General features: G+C 36.2%; 2 protein-coding genes across 2 annotated transcripts in view; one reads left to right on the forward strand and one right to left on the reverse strand.

The window, feature by feature from the left end:
- The first annotated feature begins 1,132 nt into the window (after window positions 1–1,132).
- The window catches only part of LOC144966322 (prolactin-releasing peptide receptor-like), a 210,462-nt gene continuing 186,977 nt past the window's right edge, over window positions 1,133–24,617 (forward strand). The window contains exon 1 of the mRNA XM_078902572.1: window positions 1,133–1,313. The gene's annotated coding sequence lies outside the window, so the exon portion shown is untranslated. The remainder of the gene's footprint in view (window positions 1,314–24,617) is intronic.
- On the reverse strand, window positions 17,892–24,209 carry LOC144966320 (uncharacterized). Its single transcript, XM_078902571.1, is given in 2 exon segments — window positions 17,892–21,005; window positions 21,008–24,209. Coding segments are annotated over 2 exon segments (4,413 nt in total). The 5' UTR covers window positions 22,986–24,209; the 3' UTR covers window positions 17,892–18,570.

Here is a 24,617-nt window from a genome sequence, read left to right on the forward strand (position 1 = left end):
ATACTTCAATTGAGAAGTTGAGTTTTTAAATATAGCGCAATATCCAATAAACGTGCTCAAAGCGCTGTACAACGGGTTCCTAACTAACAGATAAAATTTAGAAGGTTGGACAAGACATGACCCCTTTTAGATGCTATACTTTCTTTTTACAGTTTACCGTCAGGTACTCATTAAACACATGAGTACGGTGAGAAAATGTGAGTAAAGAGCCTTTTCTAAGGTCTCAACTATGCACCTCTAAGAGCGGGACTCGAATCCATAACCTTCCGATCCAAAGGCGAGTGTCATACCACAAGATCACATAGATCAATATTTTCCTTAACCTTAAGATATCCACACCTCAGTGTTAAACTTAAACAGACCCAGCTGTTTTCTTAGAACAAATACGCAATTTAAACTTTTAGTAGAATTACTTTATTTTCTACTAAACAGAAAAACTCATGATCACAGAAAGACAATCATTGCAAAATGAAAAATTCAGTTTATCTATTACTCCGTCTCTCTCTCTCTCTCTCTCTCTCTCTCTCTCTCTCTCTCTCTCTCTCTCTCTCTCTCTCCCTCTCTCTTATTTTAAGCAAACGGAATCTGCATGATTTCTATGTAAACAAATGCATTGATTGGTAGGATTATCTAGGTGGAAAAAACAAATCATTATTAGTTATCATTATAGTACCTAGATAATCTATTCAGTATAAATATAATATTCTCAATTTAGGTGCGAAGTATTCTGGCTAAATGTGTAACAGATATCACACCAGTAAATCAATATTGATATGGTTGTTTAAAATGACACAGAAGCTTCTGTTAAATGATATAATCGGTATTATGCTGAATTCAAAACTGTTATAGTTTACCAAAGGAAGATGTCAAATTCGTAATATTATTCCTCATATCTATTACCATTTTAGCTAAATATTATTTTTCGACTCGCTCATCAAAGACGCATCGCTCATTCACCACCAGCAACCACACAACGCGCGTGCGGCGCTCACCGCATCGGGTACGTAGAATCTTACAGAAGCTTTGAGCTAGGGAAGTCTCCCGCCTTCTCGTGTAATCTCGGTCAACTAACGCGACCCTCATTCTGTAGTGCTCTCCGTGCCATTTTATTTTCGCTTTTTCATTCCGTTTCTTTGCATCGATCGGCTGGTATCAAGGTACTACTGTTATGTGTCAGTTGGATTTTTGAGGTTTTCTTCCGTTCTCATTGATACTGTGTCGAGCTGTGTTATTCTTTGAACTCCTATTTACTTATTGATTTATACCATAAATTCATTTCATCGCAGAATTTCAAAGGCCACGACGAGAAAAAGGTAAATATTTTCTTGATTACATTCTTGTCTGCATCTGTAGTTAAATAAAATTTCGATAAATATTGACTGAGAATAGATATAATCGAACATATGGTTAAGCGACGAATGCCATCGTAATAGTATTATTATTATTAATCTGTCACAGCGTGTGCAGTGCACAGAATACCAATATAGAACGGAACCGAGCTATGCTGACTGCTAGGATTATTTGTTGTTGAAATGTTTGCATTGTGTTGTTCATTTACGTTCAAAAATAAATGTTATGAATTTGTTTTTAGATCTAATATCGATATTCATAGCATTGACCGTCATAGTTAATGCATTTAGCAGGAGGAATAGATGGTTATGGACTTAAAGCCTAAATGCGTGTACGCTTTTAAATGACCCAGCAGCTAAATCGTTATGGTCTCAACGTTGTTATGGAAATACTTTCAAATCAAGGTGAAATAGTGTATATTATTACAACAATGTAAAAACAAGCCTAGAATCACGTCTAGTTATCAGAAATATATATATATATATATATATATATATATATATATATATATATATATATATATATATACATACCAATATGTACCTGTGGATTAAATCGCAAAAATATTTGCTTTGGTCTATCTTAGGAGCTTTCAGGTTATCCATGTTAATACTGGTCTCATTCAAATTACCCACTATATACAGCAAACAAGTGCATGCTAGAAAATTCACATTTGTTTTGTAATGAAATTGTACACCTTATTTAAAAATCGATGACTGGCAATTACAGTTGATAATCGATTCTGCAACATTGTGCTGTAGAGCAGTATAATTAGGTGCCCCAAACGTAAACAAAGGTCTAGAAGCACATGGCAAACCACATGTTCCTGTCTTGACAGCTCAAGTTCCAATGTAAATTAAAAAAAAAATAACCTTTAAAATTTGGCTGTTAGGTGGCAAAAGAAACACATATTCATAAATACTCGATCATGCATCAAATAATGTCTAGATATGGATATTTTATGGAACAAAAGGTAAAATTTATCAAAAGTTACAGTCTATCTATTTTTAGACCAGAGCAAATTATTGCGCTGGTGTGAACAAAACGAGAATTATTCGGAGCCTGATTTTCAGAATAATTTAGTCTTATATTATTATTTCTGCAACTGTTAGATTTTATGTTAACATATTTTCAATACTGAAAGTGTATTGCCTACAACTCAAACTACAAAATTGGGAGACCTATATTGTGCGTAAATTTTTCCGGTCCCTAACGAAAACCACTAGCAACTTGTTATTGTTTACGTTTGGGGCACCTAATTATACTGCTCTATAAGAAGCATGTTATAAGCATATTTTGAAATCATTTATTCGAAATGGGCAACTTTATTTATAATTATATCCCAAAGTTGGAGCAAAAAAACAACAAAAACAAACGAATTCAATGGTAAAGGGACATAGACATTATCATTTAGTGCAAAAGCAAGGGCTAAATTCAAATAGGAATACTTTACAATCAAATGATAAGACATAGCAGTAACCAAACTGTCAACTTAGACAGTAAATATTAATCATAAGAGATCGCAGTAACCAAACTATCAACTTAGTAAATATTAATCATAAGACATCGCAGTAACCAAACTGTCAACCAAGACAGTAAATATTAATCATAAGACATGGCAGTAACCAAACTGTCAACTTAGACAGTAAATATTAATTATAAGACATCGCAGTAACCAAACTGTCAACCAAGACAGTAAATATTAATCATAAGACATCGCAGTAACCAAACTATCAACCAAGACAGTAAATATTAATCATAAGACATCGCAGTAACCAAACTGTCAACCAAGACAGTAAATATTAATCATAAGACATGGCAGTAACCAAACTGTCAACTTAGACAATAAATATTAATCATAAGACATGCCAGTAACCAAACTGTCAACTTAGACAGTAAATATTAATCATAAGACATCGCAGTAACCAAACTGTCAACTTAGTAAATATTAATCATAAGACATCGCAGTAACCAAACTGTCAACCAAGACAGTAAATATTAATCATAAGACATGGCAGTAACCAAACTGTCAACTTAGACAGTAAATATTAATCATAAGACATCGCAGTAACCAAACTGTCAACCAAGACAGTAAATATTAATCATAAGACATCGCAGTAACCAAACTATCAACCAAGACAGTAAATATTAATCATAAGACATCGCAGTAACCAAACTGTCAACCAAGACAGTAAATATTAATCATAAGACATCGCAGTAACCAAACTGTCAACTTAGACAGTGAATATTAATCATAAGACATGACAGTAACCAAACTGTCAACTTAGACAGTAAACATTAATCATAAGACATCGCAGTAACCAAACTGTCAACCAAGACAGTAAATATTAATCATAAGACATCGCAGTAACCAAACTGTCAACTTAGTAAATATTAATCATAAGACATCGCAGTAACCAAACTGTCAACCAAGACAGTAAATATTAATCATAAGACATCGCAGTAACCAAACTATCAACCAAGACAGTAAATATTAATCATAAGACATCGCAGTAACCAAACTGTCAACTTAGACAGTAAATATTAATCATAAGACATCGCAGTAACCAAACTGTCAACTTAGACAGTAAATATTAATCATAAGACATCGCAGTAACCAAACTGTCAACTTAGACAGTAAATATTAATCAATCCCTTCAGATACTGGAGGCTTTCAAAGGTCAAGGAGGCGTGTACATTAATGACAAGCCAATTGACACGCGGCCATTTCTTTCATTGCGCAATACGATTTTATTAATGTATTTATATTATTTATAAAGATTGAAGTCTTGATGGGTACGAATAACAAGTTAAAAAAAATACTTGAGCTTGTATATAGCGCAATATCCAATAAGCGTTCTCAAAGGGCTTTACAAAAGGTCCCTGACCACAGCAACACGTAGCACTTTAAACGGGACATTGCGGCTTTTAGGCGATAATACAAATTTTTTTCCGACAGAGACAACGCTTTTAACGGCCAGGTACTCATTTCACACCTGAGTACGGTGAGAGAATGTTAGTAAAGAGCCTTTTCCAAGGACTCAACTATGCGCCGAGTGAGGCTCGAACCCAGGACCTTCCTATCCGTAAGCAAGTGTCATACTACAAGACCACATAGCCCCACAAAGACTGCGAGTAGACTACTATTTGTATGGTTTAATTAAACCGTTTAAAATGAAACAAGTCTCAAATTATCAATATTTTCAATCTTCTCTCTAGCAACAAACTCAATGAATGATGTGCGTAACAATACGCTTCAACAGTCGTAACGTCTCTTCCCTCGCAATGACGCATGGTAACTTAGCAACTGGCTCTAAACTATCGGAACAATGGCGGACGCCCTTATGAAATATTTCTCCGACGAGCATAAAAGCGTATCCAGAGGGGAAAAAAACTCATTATAAATCTGATCATGTCTTGACTTTTACACATTCTGATCACAAGACATATGAAAAGTTCTAGCCAGCATGAAGAAAAAAAGTACAGATTTTCTTTGTTTAGAACCACGATGGCCGCCCTTGCTGGGCGACGTGACATCAGACTATGAATCCAATTGACGTTTTATTGTTGACAATGATATGGGACAACATCTACCTATTAGCAGGTCTGCTAGCCGATCGCAATTATAGGCTTGTTTTAACGTTGTTGTAATGGATGTTGTGCGTTGGTCTGAGAATATTTCCATTATGAGGATGAGCTCATAACCATTTAGGTTATCAGATCCACAAATAAGTACACGCCGAACAGAATCCAATGAGATGTCAGTTATAAAGAATATGGATCTTGGAAGATCAATGATCACATCTCTTAAAATTCTGTTGAATGAATTGATAACGCATGTATCTAATATTCTTTAGCTATTACAATTTTTATGCCCCGACAGAACATTTGAATTTGAACCAATTTAAATTATTTTCTATGTAGTATTTTTGAAGAAAAAATTGTGCCCAAAATGTCTATGAAATGTACCTTGCTTTTAATTCTAACCCATATTCTATTATTTTTTCAAGTTTCTTCAGTTTGAACATATTACAAAATTAACATTATAAAATTAACATTAAAAAGCAAACAAAGTGATTTCTGGGTTGCTTTGTTTATAGAGTTGGAAGTCTTGATTCACTATTTTCAAATTTTAATGATATCAATTCTTTAAAAACATACCCTTGGAGAATACTACCACCCTCATTTCCGTCTGTGTGAAGGTATATTCATGTGTGCGGGTGTATGACAACTATTGATGTTGAGAAAAAAAAAGAAAAGAGAGAGAGAGAGAGAGAGGGAGAGAGAGAGAGAGAGAGAGAGAGAGAGAGAGAGAGAGAAAGATATATATATATATATATATATATATAATATATGTATATATATATATATATATATATATATATATATATATATATATATAAATATATATATATATAAGAGAGAGAGAGAGAGAGAACTCTTAGCATCCCATTTTTACATCCAAATCCTAATGACTCAAGACTGTGAAAATATGATTTTTTTCGTGTGGTGAGTTTTATGTTACATTGGCATCAAACACTAAGAAGAACATTTAAAGAAACATTACGGTGGTGCAAAGTAAAGAAAGACCTTGCATCGAATTTATTATAATAACAATCTACTTTTTCTAGACATGACTGTATGAAGAGGAGTGTGTTTTGGATCATAAATGTTCAATTTTGTATCGTTTTTAATAAAATAAAAACACACCATCTATAAGCACAGCCCTTATTTCAGCTCAATTACGATCAGTTTATCTATTATATAAAAGTTTCACACAATTGACTACAACTTGGAATAAAGCGATAGCAATATTTCTTTGATAATATTTCTTCTGTTATCAAGTCAATCCTCTGTTAAAAATATTGTCATGATCAAGAATTACCAAACATTTAATAAATCTGTATAAGTACTTTTGACCAGTGTTATGCAGCGAGCTTTGATGACACCGCCAACTAGACAAAGTAGCTGATTTATTATTATTTATTGTAATTCTTATCCCAGACACCCTACGGTGTGTCTCCGTTCAATTCGGTGCCATTTGGTACTTCCATAATGTCATAGCTTTGAGAGTTTTTAACAAGAGAGGGCCGTCATTATAATCGATCGATATTTAAAGGACGAGTTTTCTGACCAAAATTCCAAATATCAACTTGTTTTTAATTTTTGTTTTCAAAGTACGTCAATGTACATGTTGAGTTAAAATGAATGACGTCACAGAAGATGGTAATTCTTTTTCTTGAAAATACAATACACACACAAATTTCCTAATTCTTATCATTTTGACTTTAAACACATTTTGTTCTCTTGTTCTAACGTATTTCGATATAATACTATATTTTCGAGGCTGGCTGGGTCACGTGATTTATAGATGCTGGCATAACCCACTAGATATGAAGTGAGTAGAAAAGTGCCAGAAGACAATAGAGAATAAAATTTTTTTTTTTTTTTTTTTTTTTTTTTTTTTCGCGGCGGTGGTGGGGTTTGAACCTGCGACCTTATTGGTACGACAACTCCGCCTGGCAGATGAGAGCGTGGCTCTACCGTGTGAGCTATCCACGAACACAAAAATATTCGTTTCAAACCCAAAGTCATTTCTAGATCCCTCTCTCACCCACTTCTTGAGATCGCCGATTCGTTCGCCACCATCGCGAAGTAATTTTGACCAGCAGTTAAGCTTAATAGCCAATATTCTCATCACAAACATATAACATAGAAACGATTGAGACATTGAGTATGCTCCGGTGTATGGGTGAATTTTTAATTCAGAAAAGTGAGTGGAGCAGGCACTTATGTTGGTAACAACAAGATATGAAGTGAGTAGAAAAGTGCCAGAAGACAATAGAGAATAAAAAATTTTTTTTTATAATAATCCACTGTACTCTTCAATTCGTCATCCTGATAGCAGGCCATGTTAGGGCTATTCATTTTCTCCAAGAATCTTTAGTAACTCATCGTATATCCCTTTTATGCTTATGAATCAAAGGCAAAACTAATAATGCCACATTTGAGTATAATTTATCAAAACAAAATTTTTTCTGGAGAAGACTATAGCAACTTGCAAAGACATATGCTTTGTTTGCATACCTCTTTCGAGTCGAATATCAATATACTGTTCTATTAATAAAATCTAAAGTATATTAAAACAAATAAACACAGAATCGTTGTTTGCTCAATACCAAAATGAAAATTAACTTTGAAAAATATAAATAAGTTTTAAACTAAAACTTAATTTTTCTTCATGGCTATAATATGCTGTTTGCCGATAAGCATGGTAAATCCCTGAAATGCGCTATAGACATGTTGACATTGATTATATTTTAATCAACTAGGTGGAGAAAATAAAATTCAAAATAATAAGAATTTGAAATTTAACGTTTGTGAATTATAAGATATAGAAGTAATCATCTTCAAATAATATATTATTTTCAACTAAAGTGTTTTGGGTATATTTAAAATTCACTTTTAAACATGATTATAACACCCCCTTATTTCTCTGTTCCTATATTTTAAAATACTGCACAGATAAACAGTGGTATCTGACCGAATAATAATAAATAATAAATGGCATTTGTCTAGCACCTTACTAGGCGCTTACATTGTTAAGATAAATATATAAGTACATAGAAAAATAAAGCATAACAATTTCAATTACATACATAGCAATAGACATTACATTTTACGCACTTGCTATGAATAACTTTCAAAATACGTAGAGACGAAAATGTGAGTTTTCAATATAGATTTGAAAGCTGATAATGAGTCAGCATTTCTAACATTCTGGGGGAAAGCATTCCAAACATGGGATGCCGAAAATTCAAACGAGTGTTCACCATTTTTTGGGGTATGTTTTAGGTTTAGATAAAATTGTTATATCTATCGCTATTCGATCTTAGATTTCTACTCTGAAAATAGGGGTTTGCAGGTCATATAAGTTGAATGATGATGTGGTGCAGAAAAAATGATGTAGGTATAGTGTTATGTTCTATTCAATTTTACCATTTTGTATTCTTTACTTTTCATAGGCATGAGAATAATGTGACACAATATACTATTTTTAACTGGTAATTTATTGACATCGGAACTCGATCTTTCCGAACAATGTTATTAACTTGAAGAATAAGAGTATACAGATTTCAATTTCGTCACCAATGCGAACCTTCGTAAAACTTTCAATTCGTATAAAAAGACCACGTTGATTCTTACATGCACATGTCTCTATTGTCTAACTGAATAAGTAAGCATATCTATTAAAGAAAATGCCTAAACGTTATGTCTAATTGATCTCATGAAGAATTGATGGTCTTTAATGGCGCACGGGTCAATGATTATGGTAATATGTCAGAATGAATTTGGTAGAAAAGACTAACTGAAAAGTCAAAATGATGAGAACTAGTCGTAAATGACCACGCGTCATTGTATTTCAAATGAAGGAGATAGCTAAAAGATTGACTGTAAAATGATGAGAACTTATCATTGATTACCCATGCGTCAATTATTATGGCGGCACATATTTCGTTTGAATGAACTAAGGAAGTAAAGTCAAATTGATGAGAATTAATCTTGAATAATCCACGCGTCGGGCATGATCTATATTAACTTTCCATGTGCTCGAGGTCATTGGTCACATTGCAAAATGTGCTCAAAGTGACCCACTTAGTGAAAAGTGTTCACAGCTTTTAAAATATCTAACATCACGATTGGTCATTTGATTCAGCTTGACACATGGGTATGTTTATAACAGTTGTAAACAACGCAGCTTGTTTACATTTGTTAAGAAATACCCAATCGTTGGAGAGCAACAAATCATGTGAGTGATTGATGACCTGGTTGGACGAAAACATGAATATAGATCGCTCCCATTATGATGGTGGCATGTTTCCTGTTTGAATGAGATTGGTGAAGAAGATTGACTGTAAAACCAAAATCAGGACAGCGAGTCTTTAATAAAATAACCCACACACCAGAATTGTTTTATATTGGAAGTTACTGGGTGAAGAAGATTGAGTCATGATGCTGTGCGCTTAGCTAAAAAAAACTCATAACATCTAACACCTAATTTTAATTACCAACACACAAAGCTATGTGTAGCTTTAAAGGTTTAGTCTGATTAATAGATAGTATGCACTTGACTAAGAAGCTCACAGCATTGCCATCCGGAAGTAAAACGGATCAACACACAAAACTATGAGTATCCTCGAACGTTTATAGTCTTGTTGTTATAATTTAGTGAGAATTACTCACAAACACGGATGGCATGAAGCAATAACAAAGACCTGAGTGACGTCAACTTCATTCTTTCTATATGATTTAGTGATAACTCCTCATGAAAATGGTTGGCTAAAATCAACAACAAAGAGCTGAGTGACGTCGATTTTGATTTATTTGTTTTTATTGAGTCAAAATGATGAAAATTATCTAGTCTTAAACGACACGCGCGTCAAAATGGTAATAGTGTTTATAGATTGAACTCGGTGAAGAAGATTGACTGTAAAGTCCAAATGATGAGGATTTGTCTAAGATAACTTCAGTCAATATAGACTATTGAGATTGTACATAAAGGTCCTTTTGATGACATTCGCTGCAAAAATACTCCAATTTTAAGTTATTTGGAAAACCTCAGGAAATACTCATTCCACTGGTCTCTATCAGTTGAATACTGTAGAATAAAAAAAAACACAAAAACAAAAACAAAAAAAAAAACAAAACAAAAAAAAAAAACCCCCCAAAAAAACCAACAACACCAACAACAAAAACAACAACATGTGATATAGCTCCAATAGAGTTGCAGAAATAGTTTCTCAAATGTTCAAAACCGTGTGGACAGAGTATCAACATTAAAAAAAAAAATAATTCTATGATTTTGATGCTAGTTCATCAGTTTTTGTTTGATATTTCTCTTTTAATCCGGAAACTACTGGTGAAAGCAATTTTTAAAACTTTAGTCTTGCCAAATAACTTATTATTGGGATATTTTTGTGGCGCAGCCTCTATCATGTCGGAATGAACCAGGCGAAGATTAGAACTGTAGAGTCAAAGTGATGAGAAATAGGAAATGTAATTTTTAAAAAAAAGTTTATGAAAGAGAAATCTCTTTCGTCAATGAAGGCATTTACTTCGGCTCAAATTCTATAGATTAACTAAAACTTTAGCCATCTCGTTCAACTTGATATAAAACTGTTTTAAGCCGATTGATTACAAAAGAATAATATAGATTCACCAGTTGACTGTCGTAGACTGGAAAGACATGTATTTGGCCAGAAAACTCGTTCTTCAAAAAAATCGATCGATTTAAATGACCCTAATCTTGGCAAAAACTCTCAAACCCGAGTCTTTGCGAGGTCCCGTGTTTGAGAGATTTTGTCAAGATAAGGGATTTTAAATCGATGGATTTTTGAATGACGTGATTTCTGGCCAAATTTTTAAATACGCGTCTTTCTAGAGTGCGTAGTTAACTGGTTAACAATATACGGACGAAGGGCCAGCAACTGATCTGTTCCACTGTTTGCTGCCTGTTTAGTACAAGTAAATGGATCATGTATATACTAATGACCAGTCCTCCCAGAGAATTAGATATGCCTGGTAATGGATCGTCTACCGGACTTTCTGTACATAATTGAAGAGAAGGCGTCCTCGCACTTGGACCGTTGGCATGTTACACGGGAAATAGGCGCAATTCAATTGATGATCTGACAATTATTTTGGCAAATTGAAATTTATTATCTTGATTGTGATTTAAAAGATACGAAATAAAAAAAACCTCAGCAGAACAGTAGGGTGAGCATAATGATGTCTACCTACTGAGAATAACAAAAGAAATAAGTAAATATATGATAATGTTAAAAGGGCGGTATCTAGATGTTTCCGTCGCCTAGGGATGATTTGTATAATATCGGCGTTCTTTTAATGCTAAAATGAATTTAAAGCAAAATATGAGCTTGTGTTCAATTTATTTGCTTTAGTTAGGGAATAGAAAAACATTTTACTAACCCCCCCCCCAAAAAAAAAAACAAAAAAAAAAACAAAAACAAACAAACAAACAAAAAAAAAAACCCCCAAAAAACCCAAGTAATTTTCGGATCTTTTTAACTTTACATTTCAACGGGCCTCTTCGGCATAATCCCATTAATATCACTGGTTTAGGTGACAACCATGGCTCCAAGCCTGCTATCGATCCAGATAAGAGAAAAATGTGGTTTGAGAGCTTTCAACAAGATGAGGATCATTTTAAACAATCGATATTTGAAGGGCGTGTTTTCTGGCCATATTTAAGAACTCTGCTTTCTTTTTTTTTATTCATAGTATAGCAGTGTATAAACTATGAAACAAATAACGTTTGTGGAGTTGTTTGGACTGTAAGGCACCTGCTGTCGACATAATAATACAGACCTTAAAAGGTCAATCTGTTTTTTCACTTTTATAAAGCAACACAACATTCAATAACTATAATTGTCGATATTAAAAAAAAAATGAATAGTATTACTGAAAGGCCAAATGGAACGTCTATATTACCATGAATGACACTTAAAATAATACATGCCTGCATAGAAATCGTAGGTCGAAAGTGTTACTTGAGCTCTTTTGAATGAATACATGAAGGATGAAGGAGAGATTTGGTGGGAGACACCAAATGAGAGCATGAAAGGCTGCTGTTATTGAAGAGCTTATTTGATTACAAAAGCACAAAACATCGATGCTGTTAATATTTGATAGAAGATGTGTGAAAAGCAAGAAGAAATAGAATATAAAAAAGGAGAGAAACGATGATGGTGAGGACGAAGACGATGATGATGATGGAGGTGATGATGAAATTGATGCTGATAGTGATGCTGCTTTTGATGGTAATGATGTCAGCTACAACAAATATGATAACGAAGACGACGACACCGACGATGAAGCTGATGCTGGTAGTGATATAAGAAAAAAGAAATCAGGTAGATAAAATAAAAGAAACTGTGAAGATAGAAGATGAGATTGAGGAGGGAAGGAGGACGAGGAGGGGGGGGGGGCGTGAATGGATAAATAAAAACAGAAAAAAAATAAATAAAAAACCACTGCGGAAGGTGACGAATGCGAGAGGACGTCCAGGGGAACGGCGCAATGATTTATGACATTATTCCATTATACGCTCTATCCAAGCATACAATAAGTCTAAGTGAAACATTCTTCCTGATAAAATTAATCAATAAGTGAAGATTTATACATTGAATGAAATCTATACAATACCTTCTCTAATGAAGAAAAAAGTATATACAATCGATCATTAAAAAGCAGATTGTGCCAGCTTAAATCTTAATTTATTTCTTTTCCATTTCCCTCGTGGAAAACAAAATCATCGTCGGGGACGAGGGATGTTGAAGTTGATGTAACCCAACAAAACAAAACTGTTTAAACAAATGAGTCTGTCTGAAGAGATGGACGAGATAGAGTCTGGTATAGGTTGTGGAGATTATGGTATCGATTCTAGTTTGGCCGCTGGAGCAAGTGTTTTCTCTTGCATTTTACTGCCGTACTCTGGAAAAAACCCATATTTTAAAATTGGGCCAGAAAACTCGTCCTTCAAATATCGATCGATTTAAATGACCCTCATCTTGGCAAAAACTCTCAAACCTGGGACTTCGCGAAGTACGGCAGTTTATAGGATGGAATGCCAAATGTTCAAAGATATTGTTGGAAATCCGAACGCAATATTGAAAACAGTCTAAAACATTTGGTGTATTGATATAAAATCGCAATCATAAAAAGCGCCTTGAGGTTTAGGTGAAATGTATTTCTTTCATGCACTATTAACCAAGGTATCTTAAGAGCCCAAGAGAAAGTGTATTTGCACAAACACCATTTAAAACATCACAATGAGTATTATAACAGTGATTATCACAATTGTGATGAAGGCCAGGGTACTTAAATCGATTGAAATCCCAACCGTAAGTTGGACATTATCAGAGAAATTCTACTGTTAAACAAATTGAGTTAATAATGATTTAAAATGTATTGCTAGTGCTTAGATTTGCTTTTTAAAATATCAATACTCTCAAACTCCTTCCACAAATATTTTTACTTTTGATGGACTGTAAAATAAATGATCTTATCAGCACTAAATTATATCATCTTATCTCTTATCTTATCTAACCCATCAGGGTCAGAGTCATGAAAAACATGGGTGTATTATACTTGTCCCGACAATTCTCAGTAGAGACTGGTATAGATTTGACCAAAATTTGGATATTTGGTTTTGATTTTCCTCAAAGTGCCAAAGAGATAGGAAAGAATAATAATCTTAAACGATACTCGCCAACTGTTGGTCTCAGTGCGCCAATCTATAGCAAAATATAACTATAAGAGAAGCAGATAGTGTGGCCTTTCATCTTGAGTAAAGTCAGAATTGGTTTTCTGAAAAGAAAGGACGCCACGATTAAGAGATGGTAAGCAGATATTGAGATCATTGATTTGAGTCCGTTTTAAGAGACTCGCTCAATCAAGGTTCAAAGTTTTATTTGAGACAAATTTACCAAATGAAAAGCTTATTTTCTTGTTTAAAAAGATCTCTTTAGCAAATTTGTCCTTTAGCAAATCTGTATAAACTAAAACTTTGAATTTTGAACCTTGGGGTCATGTCCTAATAATTAATTTCAATTGACGAAATAGACCAAGGCAATTCTGATAATAATTTGATTCTGAAAATAATGTTTTAAACGAGAATTGGATCTTTTTCCAAAATACCATAGTGAACGTAAAATGGTGCAAGGTTAAGGAATTCAATTTTCTACTTTTAATTTGTTTTTCCATTTTCATGTAAATTGTCTTTCTCTTTCAAAGATACTCAGTTTCTTTTTTGCCTGTCCAAAATGTGCTTATTTATTCAGAGAATTCATTATTTCACCATTCTCTATGCATTTTAGAAAATAATATATTTTGTTTAAAAAAGGCTATATTTTAAAGAATCAGTTGCCTGATCGACGCCATTCTGTACTAGCACTAATATCCATCATAAACCAAGGCGATTACTCTTCTCGATTTCAGCAGTCTAATCACAGTTTATAGTGACTTAATTGAGGATGCAATTTACCAGTCAAAGCTTTGCTGTGCGTCAATTAATCTGTTGTAAAAACAGTTGACTGGCTTACTCTCGAAAGACACAAATTTAAAACTGCCAAACTTTGTGGAAGTCCCTGGTTTGAGAGTTTTTATCAACATTATGAGTCATTTAAATCGATCGATATTTGGAAGAATAAGCTTTCTGACCAAATTTTTTAATTCGTGCCTTTCCAGAGGATGGCAGCAATTTGCTAAATACTACACTCGCCATCGATTTTCTCTGTCACGAAAAAAATACAAGATTTTGCACTCAAGACAGCTGTTGAAATTTTAATGAAATACTGTCACGACAATCTAGATATTTCTCACCTGTCCGGTGATCGCCAATTTGCTTTTCATTGCTAAATGTTATATTGGTCGGGATCCTGGTCATTCATGTGTTGTAGTATAACGTTATATTATACTGGTCAAATCAAGATGGGAACAGTTCTTTGAAATATATGGATAATATTTTTTTTTAACTTGAGGCGTATAGGGGCAGCGTGGCTCAGCGGTACGGTCTTTGCTTCGTACCCAAAAGGTAACGAGTTCGATCACCCGCCGCTGCGTTGTGTGGCCTTGAGCAAGTCACCTAGCCCAAGCTCACTCTGCGGCGCTGCACTGCGGCTGACGCCTGGGGTATTCCAGTCTTCCCTTGGAATAGACCCTAAAGACAAATTTCCCCTTGGGGATGAATAAAGGGAATTTTATTTATCTGTTTATTTTATATTAACTCATTGAGTTTAAGAGTTTGTGCCAAGATGAGAGTCATTTTAATCTATAGATTTGTAAAGGGCGAGTTTTATGGCCAAAATGTTAAATACGTGTTGTTGTTTTTTTTCAAAGTATGTCAGACAGAACTACATTCAACATTCTAACCGATGCATACCATTGATTCCAAAATAATTTCTAAATGTTGATCTTGATTGAAATCAATATTCAGTTTGTAACTATCCCAGGCATAATACCGTGCGGGGACGGTGGGTTACATATATCAATCGAATAGACCACAAATTGGCCAGGGGACTTCTTTGAAGTTTAAAGTTTAAGATGTTCTGTCAAGGTGCAGTCATCCAAATTTATATAGACTATATGTCACTATTTCTCCCAAAATCGATGTTTGCAAAAGACAATGATCTTGAACATGTAAAAAGACGGGCAACCAAAATGCTTCACATTTATAGTGTCCACTATTGTTCATACGAAGAAATGTTTAAACAATTGGGTCTCATTAGTCTAAAGAACAAAAGACTTCGCGATGACTTGAATAGAGTGATACACATGGTTGAAAATATTGATCCATCACAATTACTCATTTTCTCGACTGTAATACTTGCAATGTTATGAAATGCCTTGTAATAGTATTATTGCATCGTGGTGAGTCAAATGTTTTAAAATTATTTTTAGCTTAACTTGTATAATTTCAATAACAATAAATGCCCTCTTTGAGAAGAATGGTATGGGTTTTGTTTCTTAAATCTCAAAAGACATTTGATAATTATTTTTGACAGAGGGATCAGAAAATAATAATAATGTCTCGACACGCACCCGGGATCGACCACTGTCCCGTTGCGTGTGAAGCGAGTGCTCTACCAAATATGCTATCGCGACCCCCGGGCCTAAAGTAGGTTAAAAAAAAAACTAATAATAAACGACGACATCCAGTCTCTCCATCGGGCCAAAATCAATTCAAATCAACTTCAAAATCAATGTTTCACGCCGACATAACACGCTGAGATGGATGATCATTAATGTGTTTACAGTTAAATTACAAAGAATCCTGTGCAAAATTATTGAATATTCTTGCCATTCGCACGTATATAAAATGTGTGTGTGTAAGTGCGTGTGAATGTGTGTGTGTGTGTGTGAGAGAGAGAGAGAACAATTTTAAAAGAAGAAGAAGAAGAAGAAGAAGAAGAAGAAGAAGAAGAAGAAGAAGAAGAAGAAGAAGAAGAAGAAGAAGAAGAAGAAGAAGAAGAAATACATACTTAAGGACAAAACTCATTTTAAGTCACGGTTTATCATTTTGGTGAGGTAAAAATATAATATATTGAAATAAATCTGAGAGAAAAGAGCAGTGGGCCTTTTTTTTTACCCAAGTTGGGATACGCCACTACATGTGGAGAACTCATGACGTAGGTGTCGAAATTAGGGGCCCTATGGTGCCAAAATTAGGGCCACCGTCAGGAAGAAATATCACACATCAAATATGCAAATGGGCACGATACATTTTACATTTCCATGTGCTCGGGGTCTGTCACAAAGTGCGCACGTAAACCGTATGCTTATGTAGCGCAGTTTGCAACCTTGTTTATGTGTGCTATATTCAAGCTACGACACCGATCAATAACCAAACACAATACGTTGATAAAGGTTTTGAAGCTAAATGAAGATATATTTTATTACAATATAACAAAGATATTATGAGATATAAAGATGAAATGATAGATGTAATAAGTATGAAATCAAATGGATGGATGACAAATTGATGGAGATGGTGTGATGATGAATATGATATGAAAGCGATATGAAAATATATAATTAAATCAATTAATTATGAATACTTTACCAAACCGCTACCACATCAGACAATCTCACAGATAGGTTGCAACCATCACAGTCATACAGGCAACTAATAATTAACTAGCTAACTAATCACAATCCAGACGTGTGGAAGGAAGCCAAAAGAGTGTTCTTGATATTCAACAAAACTGTAAGGTTGTTCTAATATTGTTAATTTGTCTCTTCTTGAAATTGTTCTGATTTCACAGTATTCATAAACAGATCAATTGTTTCTCAATGTTCTGATATTAAAATAAGCAAATGGTTCTTCACAGGTAACTTATAAAACAGGCAAATGTTCAGTTTCTATTAGTGTCAAGCTATGAGCGTATAGCCTAAAGTTGGCTTGTTAAAGCCCAGCCTCCAACGGCTCATTCACTTTAAAGAAAGAAAATGATTTTGTTATCACATGATAATCATACGAATATAACTCTATCTATATTCGAACTCATTCAATATGTTTACTTTAAATGAGTAAATATTATTTTACTTTAACAAATCAATTTATTAATGTTGATTAATATTGCTTTACTTTGTAGATATGAAATAATATTGCTTTATAGCAAGAAAAGCTTATTTTCTTTACAACAAGAATATATTATACAATTAATTTAATTATCTGATTAATTAATTGAGACTCAAAATTTAAAGTGATATTATGATATTAATATCAAAACACAATCATAATTGTAATCACAACATATTATTCAAAATCTCACCAGAGCCGAACAGATTATAGAAACCACAAATTAAGTCTACACAAGACTTTAATCAAACTCTACACAAGAGTTATAACACAACTTGATTCAGCTCAAACTTTGAGCACCGCAAAGTCTACACAAGACTTAAATCACACTCTACACAAGAGTTAACACAAAACGTGTTTCAGCTCGAACTTTGAGCACTACAAAGTCTACACAAGACTTTAATCTAACTCTACACAAGAGTTAAACAAATGAGCCTAAAAGACTCCGCTGTGGTTATCGCTTAGAGACTATGAGCCTAAAAGACTCCGCTGAGTGGTCTGAAGAAACTGCTCAAAACTCTGGCATTTATAGGCAAAAATCAAGCAAACGAAGCAAAATTCTACCCACACAACCGGATGTTAGTCATATCCGTAAACATCTGAAATTCCTTAAAACTCCCCCAGATTCCATAATCATGGACAACAACAACCCATCCTGATACCGGACATCCTCATATCAAGGATAAATAAATTCGTCAGCCCCATAGTTACGAGATATCAATCAAGCCATACCATAACAAAGTCACTCCCGTAGAATACAGGGATCCTACTTTGCTTATAAGTTTACGGAGAAAACAAGATTGATGCCTTTCTCACAATAACACCCACACTACGTAGTTTAATTGAAACTTCCGGGCCATAGGTGCATGATCTGATACGACCTGTATCAACAAAAGAAGGGTTGTTCCAGAGGGATTACAATAACAACAACAACTAATACTACGACGACGTACATCCTGTCGTAAACTGACGCCTACACGGAAGCGTTTCGTTACATATCTCCCCCCTAAGACTAAATTTGGTACAACATTTAGTTAGATCATCGAAATGCCTCAAGATCACATCGATCTCGATAAATAATCTGGACCATGATTATCCTTCCCTTTTACGGAACGTAGGACAAATCGGTATTGATTAAGCAAGAGAGACCACCTCATCAGTCTCCCATTCTCTGATTTCGCCCTGTTCAGATACAGAAGTGGGGCATGATCAGTTTCAATTATAAATTCTTTACCAATGAAATACACATTTAGTGTTTTCACAGCCCAAACTACGGCCAGACATTCCTTCTCAACAACAGAGTACCTCTGCTCCCGCGGTAACAATTTCCTGCTTAAATAGGTAACTGGATATTTGACTCCATCATGCTCCTGAGATAGCACAGCACCTAATCCTGTGTCGCTGGCGTCCGTAGATAAAATAAACGGCTTATCATAATCTGGAAGGCGCAACACGGGATCCGATGTAAGCATATTTTTCAGCGTTTGGAAGGCTCTCTTCTGTGGTTCGTCCCAAATCACTCTGTTGGGCATGCCTTTCTTTGTCGCGTCTGTCAGGGGAGCTGCCACTGCTGAGAAGTTTGGCACATAACGTCGGTAGAATGATGCCAGCCCAAGAAAACTTCTCATTTGTTTCTTGTTCGAGGGTAAGTTTGCCTCTTGGATCGATTTGACCTTGTCCATGGTTGGCCTTAAATTCCCTCCACCAATAGAATGGCCTAAAAACTCCACCTCCGGGAAACCAAGCAGGCACTTTGACGGTTTCGCCGTCAAGCCGCAATCACGCAACCTTTGAAGAACTGTCCTTAACGTTTTTAAATGTTCATCCCATGTTGCAGTGTGAATGAGAATATCGTCGATGTAGTTTTTCACGTTGGGAAGTCCACCAACGACTTTTCTCATCATCCGCGAGAACGCGGAGGGCGCCCCTTGAAGTCCGAAGGGCATTACAGTAAACTGCATCAGTCCTAACTCTGTTGCAAATGCCGTTTTCTCCTTGGTCCTGTCTGACAATGGAATTTGCCAGAATCCACGGGATAAATCAATCTTTGAGACAAAGTGGCATGATGTCCCAATTTCTTGAAACAGATCATCAAGTCTAGGCATTGGTTCCGCATCGAACACCGTAATGTTGTTAAGGGATCTGAAGTCCACACAATAACGAATGGTTCCGTCCTTCTTCTTGACAACGACAGATGGCGAACAATACGGACTATCCGATGGCTCGATTATCCCGGCGCGAAGCATGGCCTTCACTTCTTCTTTTAATGTGGTTTTTAATGCTTGAGGCACGGGATATGGTTTCTTTCTGACTGGACAATCCGACGTCAAACGGATGTCGTAGATGTAATTATTCGTGCGTCCTGGCACATCGGTCAATACGTCATCAAAATCCTGGAGCATGCCCTGCAATTGACCTATCTGCTGAGGACTCATTCCTTCATGCAGGATGACATCGTCTTTGGTCTCAGTCTGTTTCAGAGCAGGCAATTCCATCCGAGGAAGAACCTTTTCTCCATCACCATCGTTATCTTCGATAACCGCTGCCACGGCACATTGAAGAACACCGACTTCATTCTCCTTCTCCACGTCTCTCACGTAGTACCTTTTCAGCAAATTGACGTGGTATGTCCTTCTGGTGTTGTCTATATTAATGACGTAATTATTCGGACCCGTGACATCTTTCACTTCAAAAGGACCCTGCCACTTCAATTCCAGTTTGTTATGTTTCGTGGGCAGTAAGAGCAATACTTTATCTCCCTTTTCAAATGACCTTACTTTGGCCTTTTTGTCAAAATGTGCCTTGTAACGCGAGGATGAATACTGCAGGTTATCGTGTGCTGCCTTCACAGTATTCTCTATCTTTTCCCTTAAATCGACTACGTATTGATACGTCGTTTTCACATCCGGGTCTTCTATGTCTTCGGTCCATAGTTCCCGTAATATTTTCATCGGTCCTCTCACAGGCCTTCCAAATAAGAGCTCAAACGGAGAGAAACCAAGAGATTCCTGAGGAGCCTCCCTGTATGAAAATAATGCAGCATTGATGTATCTGTCCCAGTCTGAGGGTCGCTCTGCAGCCAACCTCTTGAGCATTCCTTTTAAAGTTCCATTAAATCTCTCTACAAGCCCATTGGCTTGTGGGTGATAAGGACTAGTAGTGATTTGTTTTACGGAGAGCAGTCTGCATACTTCCTTCATCAGGTCTGATGTGAATTGCGTCCCCCTGTCGCTTAGCATCTCCTTAGGTATTCCCGTGCGGCTAAAGATGTCAACCAATCCTTCTGCTACTCTTTCTGTTTCCATACTCTTCAGAGCAATGGCCTCTGGATACCTCGTACAGTAATCCACCACAGTGAGTATATATCGGTTTCCTCTATCTGATGCCGGCATGATGGGGCCAATTAGATCCACTGCTACCCGACTGAAGGGTTCATCGATGAGCGGAACTTTAGTAAGAGGGACCTTAGGGGTGATTCCTCTCGGAGCTGACCTTGACACTGGTCGCAAGACTGACAAAATCTCATGACATCCTCCCAAATATTTGGCCAGTAAAAATTACTCAGTATTCGATCTGTCGTTTTCTTTGCCGCGAGATGTCCAGAGAGTACACTTTCATGGGCCAACCGCATGACTGAATTACGCAGGCATTTTGGTACGACAACTTGCTTTACCAAATCCCCGTGCTCAACCCTTGGAGATTGAAAATAGCGGATCAGCAAACCTCTGTCATAGGCATACCAACTGGTATTACTCTTGCCTGTGTTTCTTACCTCTCCTCTGGTAGCAGCATCCCTCGCAGCTTTTAGTGTGATGTCATGCTTTTGTTTCTCCTTTAGTTCGTCGACGCTTACACCTGTCTCTATAGATGGAGCTGTGACCAAGTCTTTGATCTTGCGTTCACGTTGCCCTCGTGTTTGTACGGCGCTCAGTTCATCTCCATGACCCAATTTCTGCTCGTCAGTAATTGTTTTTACATGCATTCCTGGGCATTTGGCCCCTTCAATATTCCCAAGTATAACGTCATGCAATGGGGATTCTAACTCGACGACTGACAATCTCCCGGTAAAATAGGGGCATTCCAAATAAGCTTCACCGTGTGGTGCGGAAATAGCCTCTCCGTTAGCCAAGTAGATCAGGACCTTTTTATTCCAGTCATCCTTACTCTTGTTTATCAGTCCTTTTCTGACGATGACACAACTACTGCCGCTATCACGTAACACATTCACCTTTTTCCCATTCAACCATCCGGCGGCCACCGGCATTACAGGTGCGACTGGCACATGTCCTGAGCACGCTGCAGAAATCATTGGCATCTCACATCCGCACTTTAATTCCACCTTGTCATGTCTCAAACATTTCTGTGGTTCATGATCTTCTGTGATCGCGGAGACTTGTTCTATACCGGTAGGTGCCTTCCTGTCTTCGTGCCTCTTCTTCTCACGGCAATCTTTTATTAAGTGTCCTTTTCGCCGACAGTAATAACAAAAGGGACTCTCGACCACAGCAGCAGCTTGCTTCTTTTGTCGACAATCTCGTGCCATATGTCCTGGCCGTTTACAGTTGTGGCAAACCATTTGGCTAGCGAAGCGGGTAGTGTCCTTCATTACGTTGTTTCGACTACTTTCATTGACGTTCTTTGATTTTTCTTGAGCCACTCCACTTTTGGAAAATGTTCCTGCGACACCGTGCGCTTCAATGTACTTTTCTCCTAAATCTATTACTTCCCTTGCTGTCTTCGGTTGTCTTTCTTTTATGAAAATCGTCAAATCCCGACCGCAGACACTGACAAGCTGTTCCTTCAATATCATATCCAGAATGTCAGCAACTGAGTCCTTCCTTTTCCCCGACAACTCAATCCATTTTTCCATATAACTCTCCAATCTAGTCGCAAACTGGCTAAAACGCTCCCCTTGTTCCGGTCTACTCTTCCTAAATTTTTCATTGAATCCATCATCCGTTAGATTATAACGTCTCAATAAAGCCGCTTTTACTACCCCATAATCGATGGCATCTTCATCACTCAGTCGAGTGTAGACGTCCAGTGCTTTCCCTTTGAGAAGTGCAGACAACTGGATTGCCCAATCCCTGCATTCCCAGCCGTTGACTTTAGCGTATCTCTCGAAACGGAGCAGATAGCTGTCCATATGATCCTTGTTTTCGTCAAAACATGGAAGTCGAGGACTCTTAACAGTAGGAGCATGAGTAAATGATCGAATGTCACTTGTCATACTGTCGTTGTTGGAGGAAGCCTGACACTCCGACTTTAACCTAAGCAGTTCAAGCTCTTTCTCCATCAGAGCTTCTTGTCTTTGAGCTCGTGCTCTGCTTATCTCCTCCTCTTCTTTGGCACGTTCTCTCTCCTTCTCTTTTCTCTCTTCATCTTCTTGTAACTGGGCTGTCACCCAAGCACGGAGATCTTCACCCCTTAACTCCAATTTTTCTCCAAGTTTAATTAATCTTTCCACATCCATCTCTAGGACAATTAATCAAACCAATTCAAATTCAAATAAACAAACTTCAATATGTTTATCAACACTGTTGCCGTAAATGTTACTTTCACGTAGAATAAAGTGGTATTACAAGTAACCTTATTAATGATATGCGGTCAATATAGATCCCAAAACAGATTCAAAACAGGCAATTAATACCGATTCCTACACGGAATTCAACATTGATCTATATATATAGACTCAATATATAGAATCAAAACAAATTTACTCCAGGTCCTAACACAGAACCAACGCTTCACCCAGATTCCTACACAGAATCAAAACATTGACTTAATATAGACGCATATTAGAGTCAAAACAACTGATTTAATACAGGTCCTCACACGGAACCAACGCTTCACCCAGATTCCCCACACGGAATCAACAAAATAGCTTCACCCAGATTCCCCACACGGAATCAACAAAATAGCTTCACCCAGATTCCCCACACGGAATCAACAAAATAGCTTCACCCAGATTCCCCACACGGAATCAACAAAATAGCTTCACCCAGATTCCCCACACGGAATCAACAAAATATCTTCACACAGATTCTTTCTCAGAATCAAAATATCTTCACCCAGATTCTTTCTTAGAATCAACAAAATATCTTCACCCAGATTCTCTTAGAATCAACAAAATATCTTCACCCAGATTCTTACTTAGAATCAACAAAATATCTTCACCCAGATTCTTTCTTAGAATCAACAAAATATCTTCACCCAGATTCTCTCTTAGAATCAACAAAATATCTTCACCCAGATTCTTACTTAGAATCAACAAAATATCTTCACCCAGATTCTCTCTCGGAATCAACAAAATATCTTCACCCAGATTCTTACACAGAATCAATACCTTGACTTACTATATGTGCATAGAAAGTCAGAACAAATGATTTAATACAGATCCTCACACGGGACCAACACAATATTCTCCCAGATTCCTACACGGAATCAAATTACCCCAACAACCACCTTCGTTCCTTACAAAAGGGAGAGGGGGGACAATGGAGGCTTTACAGCGCGAGTACCGCTTTCGCGCTAAGTCAGTGATCCGTATCACTATGACAGATGACTGACAACTTAGAACTGAACAAGTGAAATTTACCAGAATAACTTGTATTACACCTTGCGTATAATGACAGTCTTATAACCATTAAATGGATACCAATTTGCTTTAAGCTCAAAGATAGTATCTATCTCAAGTTTGAAACAACTCCCTAACCTGTCTCAACAATTGTTTGGTCGCGATGTCTCTTGAATGCACAACAATAAGAATCCCACTTCTGACACCAAATTATGTCACAAAGTGCGCACGTAAACCGTATGCTTATGTAGCGCAGTTTGCAACCTTGTTTATGTGTGCTATATTCAAGCTACGACACCGATCAATAACCAAACACAATACGTTGATAAAGGTTTTGAAGCTAAATGAAGATATATTTTATTACAATATAACAAAGATATTATGAGATATAAAGATGAAATGATAGATGTAATAAGTATGAAATCAAATGGATGGATGACAAATTGATGGAGATGGTGTGATGATGAATATGATATGAAAGCGATATGAAAATATATAATTAAATCAATTAATTATGAATACTTTACC

Source organism: Berghia stephanieae, chromosome 2 (assembly GCF_034508935.2).
Source record: "Berghia stephanieae isolate SIO BIC M18660-M18661 chromosome 2, UCSD_Bste_1.3, whole genome shotgun sequence".
Lineage (NCBI taxonomy): Eukaryota > Metazoa > Mollusca > Gastropoda > Nudibranchia > Aeolidiidae > Berghia > Berghia stephanieae.